Below are 10293 nucleotides of genomic sequence, written 5' to 3' on the forward strand. Positions count from 1 at the left end.
TCGATCCAATCCAAACCACATTAGTTTGGTTTGGTTTGAATTTTATTTTAAAGGTCAACTGAACCAAACCATACTGCATACCTATTTATGTTATGGTTGAGATGACTTTTATCCTCAAAACCGAACCAAACTGCACAACGAACACAGCTAATAACTAACCATTTTGTCAAAGGGTTTGTAAAAAAAAAAACTATTTTGAGAGGAATGATTTATTATTATTTTTTTGTCAAGATTGAGGGAATGATTTAACTATTTTGTTGTGATAGAGATGCCCTTTAAACTATTTTATTTGTTGTGTAAATAAATTATTTATCTAAATATTTCAGAAAAAATAAAATAACACCCCCCCTATAATTTATCCAATTATTTTTCTGTCTCGATATACTATTTATTTTCTCTGTTTCCTTTACAATATCATTTCAATTTTTTTTTTCTCTCTCATCAATTAATACAGAACACACAGTTCTCTCTTCTTCCTCCTTCAAACCCTAGTTGCCATACATCTTTACGGCATCCCTCCGCCACACTACAACTTCATCTGATCGTGATGTCAGCACCATCTTCCTCCTCTATCCGATCTACATTTCTATCCGATTTGTTTTTCAAAACCATTAAGTTGTTGCCGAGACTCTTCCTGCGATGATCCATTACTGACAACCTTCGATCATCCGTTAAGTACTGGATCTACGATTCTCATCAAAGAAACCGTCTGATGGATTGGTTTATTTCGATATCTGAGTAAATATAGTTATTTTTCCAACCTATTCTTGTTTTATTTCGATTTAAAGTCTAAGTAAATATAGTTATTTTTCCAACCTATTTATCTTGGGCCTTCATGCACGGTCAAAACATTTTGGGGTAAGTGTTAAACCCTAATCGTAGTTTGATTTTGTTATGAAATTAGTCTTTTTGAGCTTTCAACTTAAGAAATTTTCTTTTTTGATCTGAGTTAGTATTTATTTTATTACGAATTTTTTCCTTATTCCTATTTTTTTCTTTTTTTTTCTTTTGTATATTATACCTTTTTTAGGGGTTTTGTAGAACCTACTTGTCTAATGTGAAATACATATGAACTATATTCTGATTTTGTGTTTTCTTATGATGCAGGGAAGTAGTTGGCTTAAATTGTGCAAAAAGCTTAATAATGGTAAAAATGAAATGTGACTGTTTTTTTTTTTTATCTTTAACTTTAATCTCCTTTATTATGTAATCCCCTCTTTTTGGTTAAAAAGAAAGTGGTTATAAAAAAAAACCTGATCTTGTATAGAAAAAAAGTTTTGATATTGCAGGAGTACTGCTTTTTTTTAAAATAAAAAATGTGAAGCTGTCAATTGTAAATATGAACACAAGTGGTATAGATAGATAATGAATTTGTATGATCGCTGTTTTAAAAAACTTGGTTTTTATTGGCTGAAGCTACTTTCCTAGTCTACACATAGCTGCAGGCTGTTTTCGTGACGGAAAATAAATGGATCAAGAAACAAATTTTTCCCACAAAGTTGTGATATACCCAATGCTAACATAGATTGTATTTGTTGCTCTCATTGGATTTGTGTAGACACCTTAACACTTTTTATATAACTATCACTTTTTGATATTTCTTAATTAGGACATTCAAGCAATCATGTCCTGTATGGAATTCATCATAGGATTAGCTACCCTTTATCAATCTTGATCTATAATTCATCATTTTTTTTATATCATATGTTTTTGTTTATTTGTCTGTTTGCTAGCAATGGATATGATTTTGAGTTTGGAGAGCTAGAAGAAGCAATTGTTATGCAAGGATTGAAATGATGAAACAAAAGCATGTGGGTTTTCCTCTTCTATCTATTACCTCTTTTTTATTTTTTTTCTTCTAAGATAAGTATAACCAACTCTTGCTAAAAAGATTTAAAAATGCAAAAGGTAATTGTTAGAGTGAATATGCTGAAAGAATGCATTGGGTGGTTTTTCCCCCTCTCGGATTGGATTGTTTTTCTTAAATCACTTGATAATTATCTATCAAAAAATTGACATATTTTTTTCACCTATGAATAACTTAAGAAAACTTATTGATCTTTTCAAAGTAGCTGAAATAGATAATATGTGCATGTTGTTCATTATTGTTTTTTTCTCATGTAAAGATGACAGTTATTCTTCCTTTTCAGCTATGGTGCACGGGTTACATCTCCGAAGTTTCAAGCCATTGGCAAACATGTTTCTGTTGCATCCATGGTACCTTTTCCACTCTTGCAAATTGTTCTGTTTTTTTTAGGAAATGTTTGTATTTGGTTATGTTTGATTTAAAGATTTAGTTTTGAAATTAATGTTAAATTTTATACTTAACAAATTCATATTCTGATGAATTTTGAATAAATTAGTTATAAATTGCCAATTTCTGTTTTGAACCCTATTATCAGGTATGGGTACCCGCAGGAACGGGTATAAGCAAACCACGTGGATATCCATTTAGCTACCGTGCCCGCGACGAATTTTATTCGTCCTTACCCACGTGCACCGTTTTTTTTTGCCATCCCTAGTCCAAAGAAAAGTTGCGTGCATATATCAAATGTTGAGGGATTAGTCTCTGCAGTTGAACACAAATATACTTAGTCTACACATTTTAACAACATAACGAAGAATAAAATACTTTTACTTTTTTAAAGAAAAAACACAAAGTAAAACATCTGATACATAATACTTTTACTTGGTAGTTTAAGTTCCAAAGCAAAATACTCACATTTTTAGCACTTGGTAAATCCTCTTTAGAAGTGACTTCTGAATGATATATTGCTTAAAATTGATGAAACAATACAGGAGGTCGTGTTGAAGATAATGAAGGATGACATAAAGGAGAGAAGATGGCACCTATTATTTCTGAAAATGGAGCATATCTTCCTGTTTGGAGATCAACTCCTACATAATCAAGGTAATCATACCCACCCAACATATCATATGTTGACCTTTTGTCCAATTCTATTGAATGTTATTGTAAATTGTCTTCAAAGCATCAAATAATGCAACAAAGATGTCTCTCTCCCTTTGGTGTTTGTAGCTTTGTATTATAACTAAGTTGCATTGAAATAAACTGAAGTCATTATCATATAAGTGTTTATTTTGCAAATCATGTCACAAGCTTATGAGAAATCAACTTTGTATTATTAGTTAGTTTTGAATGCAAAATTTGGATGCTGAAAAAGTATTACTTATTATTGGGACCCAAGCAATTATAAAAGAAAATAGAGAGCAAATTGATTAGTGTAAAAAGTATCAAGTGCCTTAGGTAAGTAGCAAGTATCATGCTGAAGTCTAAATGTAAAAAATATGAACATACTCCAAAATATAGAAATATACATATTAGTGTAAGTAAAAATATGATGCTACTTTCTTAATGCTACAACACAATTCCTTGATCTTCTCAATATGTTTCTAATGGCATGCTAATGAAATGAATTATCAGATTTTGTCACCTTAGCCAATGGGGTTCCTTTGGTGCACTCTGCCACTATCCCAATCACTAAAACCGGTATCAACTCTGCTAGGAGTCTTGATTTATATGCATTGATGATCTGTGTCTAGGCTTTTATATTTTTTAGTGCGTTTCCTTTGTCTTCACATTGATTTTTGTAATTTATTGTGCATTCACCTGACAGATTACATGTCTGCAGAAAATATTCAAAAGGAGTTGGAACCGGCACATGGAAGTCCATTGCAATGCCTTTGTACATGCTTAAGGAAGGTCTAGCTCCTCAACTTCTTTTAAGTACTTGTATTATGAACTTGTAGTATTAATTAGAGTTTATGGTATCCTTGGTCATGTGGTTTTTTTAACACTACTTTTATCCTATCGTTTATGATTTTTGTTTTTGTTATTTTTAACATTACTAATACATCTTGCTTTTTCAAAGTTAAGCTGAATTGCAAAGTCGTCAATCTTATAGGACTACTGAGTATATAGTATAACAACATAGACATACACCCCTTCACAGATTTAATTTCCAACTCTGTAACAACTAACAACTAACTCAACCTTACATGCAGATTTAATTTCCAACTCTGTAACAACTAACAACTAACTCAACCTTACATGCATATATGGCGTATATGTTTTAGTATTAAGCTTTTAATAGCTTCTTAATTTTTATTTATTTTGTTCGTTTCACAGCCAAGATAATCAATAGCATCATTCAGACCAAAACAAAGCAGCTATGGATTCGATAATTAGGATTGTGGGTGTTGTCGAAGTGTTGGTGCCAGCAATAGATTCTTACACTTTACTGTGTTCTTCAAATGAAATTGGTATACTTTCTAGAAGTAGTATAAGTTCAAGATTTTACATAAGAGTTACACTTTTTACATTTGTTGTTCTTTAATGAAAATTATTATAATTTCGAGTACTAATTATGGGAAACATTTTGTCATGAATTACATAGATCTTTAATTTAGATGTAAGAGCATGATAAAAATAATATTTCCCCTGGCTTCTCACTTTTTTCCCTCTTTGAAGTATTGATCTGCAAGAAGAGACAAATTCCTCATCAAAACTATGTGATGGATTTGGAGAAAACAACTTTTTAAAGAGACATAGGAGCAAAGGTAGTATAGCATATGTGGGTAGCCTGAAGAACTAACAGATAGAACACATGGACTTCTATTCTTGGAAGAAACATTACCTTACATCAGCCATGCAGGTACTATTATGTGTATTTTAGATTGTTTGTAATCTTTTGGCTAGCCTAAAAACAAATTGATTTATATATTTTTACGACCAAATCAATATATGATTTGATTTTTTTTGAAGAAAAATCAATATTTGATTTGAAAAGATGTTCAGAAAATCAATGTATTGGTTACATTTAATTGATGAATTGATAATATTTTTTTAACTCTGGATTCAACACTGTGATTATCTTTTACAAATTTTAAATTAAAAAAAATAATATCTTGTTTTAAAAAAAGCTTAGTTTTAGACAGATTGCCTAGAAACTTTAAATTCCAAACCTTCATTGCATAATCTTGAAAAGATGCATCTAATATTTACTTTCCTCTCTCCTGTTAATTGTCTCTGATTGTGATACACAATTATCTTTGTAGAAGGAATGATGGCTAAACTGAGCATTGTCATGGCATTTGGAGTAGCTTCTTCACAATTCATTCAAGATTCTTGAGAAATGCATAAACAACATGAAGGAAAAATAAACTATGGAGTCACTTGCGCCTGATAGAGAATATGAGAGATTTTATTAAATATGAAAGTGTCAAATACATGAGTAATGCAGGGTATAAATAGATGTTTTCCTTAGTAATACATCTTCATCCAATGCCAAATAAAGAAAGATATATTGCTATTAAATTATAAAGTTATGCACTAAATGCCAAAAAACAGCTAATCATATAGTATTAGTAGCCCTTAGCTCTTCAAAAAAAAAAAAAAAAAAAAAAAAAATATATATATATATATATATATATATAGAGTAGCCCTTTGTACTTTTATAGCATTGATAGTTTAACATCTACTATATTCAAAAAGGCTGCATCGAGTGTAGTGCCACATTGGTTGCTGTTAAAACTTTAATGGAAACCGTAATCAATTTGCTACCTAGGATAGGACTTTTACTAATTTTTAATTAACCTATAAATAGCTACCATTCCTACTAACTCCATTGGGCCATCCCCTATTAAAATGATTTTCCAACTAAAATAAATCAAAATTCTGAGAAAATCCCATTCTTGATGAACAGTATGAAACCAACAGTTGGATAGACAAGGGTTTTGATTATATGCAGATACTCTACGCAAATAATATTCTGTTATTGACTCAAGGGACTGCGTTCAATATGGTTATGGTTGGTAAGCAGGTTTGGAAGTTGGTTTCTTCTTCAGAGTCTCTAATCACTCGTTTACTCAAAGCTAAATATTTTCCTCGAAGTGACTATTTTGGAGTTAGTATAGGCCGTAATCCTAGTTATGTTTGGCGTAGTATTTGGAGTGCTAAAGATGTGATTCAGCGCGGTTTTCAGTGGAGTATAGGTACAGGTGAACACATATCAGTTTGGGATCACCCTTGGATCAATAATGTTGCACGAATTTTACCATCAACTAATTATCACTTGGAGTGGCCATCTATCACTGCTTTTGACTTGTTGGTTACACCCCAAAAACATTGGAATATGAAGCTAATTAATGTTTTTTTTTTGACAATGTTATTGCTAGAAATATTTTTAATACTCCGTTACTTCCTTCGGTAACTCATGATGTGCCTGTTTGGAAGTTCGAGAGGGATGGTATTTATTCAGTTAAAAGTGCTCATAAGGATATTTTGAATCATGATGTGGCAGTTGTACAACACCGTGTGCCGGGTAACTTGAATTGTATCTGGAGTTTAAAATTGCCCCCAAAAGTTAAGAATTTCCTTTGGCGAGCTTGCCGTAATTGTTTGCCCCCGAGAATCCGATTGCAATCGAAAGCAGTTCATTGTACTGATAGGTGTGCAATGTGTGATGACTTTGGTGAGGATAGTACTCATATGTTCTTTCTGTGTAGTAAAATTATGCTTTATTGGCAACATATTGGCTTATGGAGTCCTTTGATGGCTGTTTTTGATATTGATGCCAACTTTCCAACCAATGTGTTTGCTATCCTACAACACATGGATCAGCAACAAAAACAAATTTTCAGTGTGACTCTTTGGAGTATATGGAAGCATCGAAACAATAAGGAATGGAACAACGTTACTAAAACAACTCAAGCTATTTGTGCTCGTGCAGGTTCTCTTCTTACTAACTGGAAAAAAGCTCAAACTATTCGGCATCTTATCCATCAGAATCCTGATACCCCGAATGATTTGAAGTGGATTAAACCAAGTCCCGGTAGGTTCACTTGTAATGTTGATGCGTCCTTCTCTCAAGCTCGGAATCGGGTCAGTATTTGTGTTTGCATTCGAGATGATGAAAGTCGCTTTGTTTTAGTCAAGACTGAATGGATCCATGACTTCGCTCCTTGATGTGGATTTGGGTGAGGCTTTGGGTTTATTATCAGCAATGTACTGGGTTCGCGATCTGCAACTGGGTATTGTGGACTTTGAGCTTGACTCCAAAACTGTGGTAGATAGACTTTATGGTAGTAAAAGTGGCGTCTCTAATTTAGCGCAGTAATTAATGATTGTAGACGCCTGTTAGCTTCTGATTTAGTAACCTCTGATGTTAAGTTCATTCGGAAACAAGCCAACGAAGTCGCTCATAGCTTTGCTAGAGTGGCTTTGCATCATGCTAGTTTCCATATTCATATTAGGATTCCATCTTGCATCTCTACTATTATTATGAATGAAATGCAATAAGTTTATTCTTGTCCAAAAAAAAATTATGTTTATTGAGGTATTCAATTTTTTTTTTAAGGATCTATTATTATTTTTTAAATTCACAAAACAATCAGTTTTCTAAAAGAATGACGTAGAGATATTTAGCCTCACATAAAAAGTTATAGGTTAAATATGTTTTTGGTCTTTATAAATATACCAACTTTTCGTTTTAGTCCCTCTAAAAATTTCCTTAATTCAACTTTTAGTCCCTGTAAAATTTTCAAGGGAGATTAGTCACTTTAGTCCCTGAATAGGAAAAGAATCGTTACTTTAGTCCCTGAATGCAGATAAATTGCAAATTAGTCCCTGAATGTAGACTTTGTTAGTAAATTTAGTCCCTGAATGCAAACTCCCTTAGTCAATTTAGTCCCTGAATGTGGACTCCGTTAGTCACTTTAATTTCTCTGCATTCAGGGACTAAAGTGACTACTCCTTTCCGATTCAGGGACTAAAGTGATTAATTCCCTAATTTTCAATCACTACTTTTGGTCCATATTTTTAAGTTAATTTTTGTATTTATTTAATGAAATTGTGCAGAAATGTGTAGAATATTGTAAAAAAAATTCTCCCAAAAAATTAGAATTTTTTAACAAAACATATATTAATTATGAACTTTTAACCGTCAAACATATAAAAATTCATATTAAATTCATGTTTTGTATCATCCGTCGTAAGCTTTTCAAATTTTGAGAATACAAAAATGGTTCCGACAAACTTAAGAACCGAGTTTTTCAAAATTTCGACAAACTTAAAATTTGAAGTTTCCCAAACACATTTATATTTGTGCATATTCAAAATATTAGTCTGTCGGATCGATTTTTTATTTTAAAAAAGGGTAGTGTTAACTTGTGCCCTTAGGACACATGTTAAGAAACCCAAAAGAAGAAATGTTTTCTTAAATTTTGTGCATTCAATGCATTTAAAAGTTAAAGATTAAATAAAATGCACACATTCCAATAATTTATTTCTATGTTTGAATCATTAACTTGTGTCTTAAGGACACAAGTTAACATTTCCCTTTAAAAAATTGTTATTCTGACAAACTTAAGTTCAATTTTTCTAAACCTATTTCTATTTTGAAACACTTGAATTTTGAGCTTTTCAAAATATGAAAGTGTTTCGACTTTCGATAATTCAAAACTTGAATTTGTTGGAAAATTATTTTATCTCAAAGAAACTCAAATTAAAATTTGCAAGAACCTATTTTATTCAAGAAAACTTAAGTTTGAGTTAGCCGGCTATCAATGTATTTCGGAAAATTCAATATTTGTACTTTTCAAACAGATTTTTTATGTTACATTTTGTCCAAAAGAAAAAAAATCCTAGAACACTCAAATTTCACTTTGTCAAAATCTATCTCCATTATTACGATAAACTTGGATCTTGAATTTGTTGGAAAAAAAACAAGTTTTGATAATTAAAATTTGTAAAACATTTATGAACTGATGCGTTACTTTTTTTTTTGTTGGAAAATAGATATGTTTTCCCTACACTAATGTATAATTTTTCTTTGTAATCAAATTTTTTTTTTCGATAAGCAAGAAAAAAGAACATACATCAAGGGGAGACTCAGACATTCCAACTAGATAACCCCTCCAAGAAACCCCAATCTTATGGTGCCTGAAAAAAAAAATGGCCCTAAAGAAAAATGTGCTGCTTAATCACCCTTGGAATGAATGTTGTAGGTACTACCTTTATTGAATTGTTTTTTCTTCTTCTTAAGCATCTTTTTTCCATAGCTCTTGTTCGAAAAATGAGATAGATCGATCATTGTTTAAGAAATTGTTACTATATATTGGATGTGATGCAAAGTGTTATTTAATTTTTTTTAAGGAAGCAAAATGTTAATTGGTTTTTCTAAAATTGAATAAATAATACTGAGTTAGTAAGACATATATGAAAAAATGTTTTGGGTCAATCTTAAAAGACCACTTTTGCCCTCATTGATGGGTTATTTTTGTTTGTAATGTAAAAAATTGGACCATTATTGTCATAAAATTCTATCAGCAAAGAGGGAGATACACACTGATTTGTATACATTTATTTAATTATGTTATCTATTTTTTTTTATTGTGATAAAATGCAAATTAGCAAAAAGGAATTGTTATATATAATTTTAAATTAGGTCTCACAACGTATAATAAGAATATGTTTTTAAAAATAGGATTAAAAATATAACATCGAAAATCAAGTTGTGTGTGTGTGTGTATGTGTGAGTGTGGCGTGCGTGCGTGCATGCATGGCTGCGAGATAAAGATAAATGAAAATAAAAAATGAAGTGGATCGATCATATTTAAGAAATGAAGCAAAGTATTAGCTGGTCTTCCTAAAATTGAATAACTAGAGTTAGTAAGACATATATGAATAAAAGTTGATCATTTAAAGTGTAATAATAACAAAACACCCCTTTTAAAACTTGTTGATGTATTTATCTTTATGTGTGTGGAGAGCTGTTTAGAAAGTCCTAATAGAATAAAACTTGATAGGTTTAGGCCAAAACACTCCCCTTTTTTAGCATGATCATTTAATGATAAAGCTAGTACAGTAGTTAAGTAGCTCCTATAAATTCAGCATTTCGAAATGTAATAACACAATTAAGTCTTTTTATACAAAATGAATTTCCTTATGTTATTTTTTACTTCTTTGGTACAAATTTTCTTTATGTTATTGTTCTCTTTGTTCCTGGACTTGCACTCATCTACTGCCAAAATAAACTTTGACTACTACATGCTAGCAGAAACATGGCCACCAACTTTTTGTCTAAGCAATCCATGTGTTCCTAATATCACAAAAAACAAAATATTTTCCATATTTGCATTTTCTTGTGTTACTATACTATACTATACCAAGTTTGATTGCTTAAGAAAATAATAACTTTGACACTTAACATAGGTTAATTCTCCTTTGTAAATTTCCCAAAGTTTTTACCAGTTCTTTATATTTTTTATTCGTAT

At 31.1% G+C, this 10293-nt stretch overlaps 1 protein-coding gene and 1 long non-coding RNA gene across 20 annotated transcripts; one reads left to right on the plus strand and one right to left on the minus strand.

The window, feature by feature from the left end:
* Positions 1-416: 416 nt before the first annotated feature.
* Positions 417-5335, plus strand: LOC146930336 (uncharacterized). 19 transcript variants are annotated; one of them, XR_015006334.1, is made up of 10 exons: positions 417-858; positions 1108-1147; positions 1734-1811; positions 2134-2217; positions 2800-2911; positions 3443-3508; positions 3636-3721; positions 4148-4281; positions 4490-4673; positions 5077-5335. XR_015006334.1 is itself a non-coding variant. In XM_085701891.1 (8 exons), exons 3-8 carry the CDS (start codon positions 1794-1796, stop codon positions 5083-5085), a joined length of 375 nt encoding a protein of 124 aa, XP_085558017.1. In that variant the 5' UTR covers positions 417-858; positions 1108-1147; positions 1734-1793; the 3' UTR covers positions 5086-5335. The 19 variants fall into 19 exon arrangements, 3 of the variants coding, with proteins under 3 accessions (XP_085558017.1, XP_085558018.1, XP_085558019.1); XR_015006337.1 differs by having other exon boundaries at positions 3651-3721; XR_015006346.1 differs by having other exon boundaries at positions 2151-2217.
* Positions 3863-4162, minus strand: LOC146930337 (uncharacterized). The gene is made up of 2 exons (XR_015006350.1): positions 4065-4162; positions 3863-4012 (listed from the first exon to the last, which is right to left on the minus strand). It is a non-coding gene; the product is annotated as an uncharacterized LOC146930337 (long non-coding RNA).
* Positions 5336-10293: the final 4958 nt, after the last annotated feature.

This window comes from Medicago sativa, chromosome 4 (assembly GCF_051527215.1).
Source record: "Medicago sativa cultivar Bolivia chromosome 4, Bolivia_mono, whole genome shotgun sequence".
Taxonomy (NCBI): Eukaryota; Viridiplantae; Streptophyta; class Magnoliopsida; order Fabales; family Fabaceae; genus Medicago; species Medicago sativa.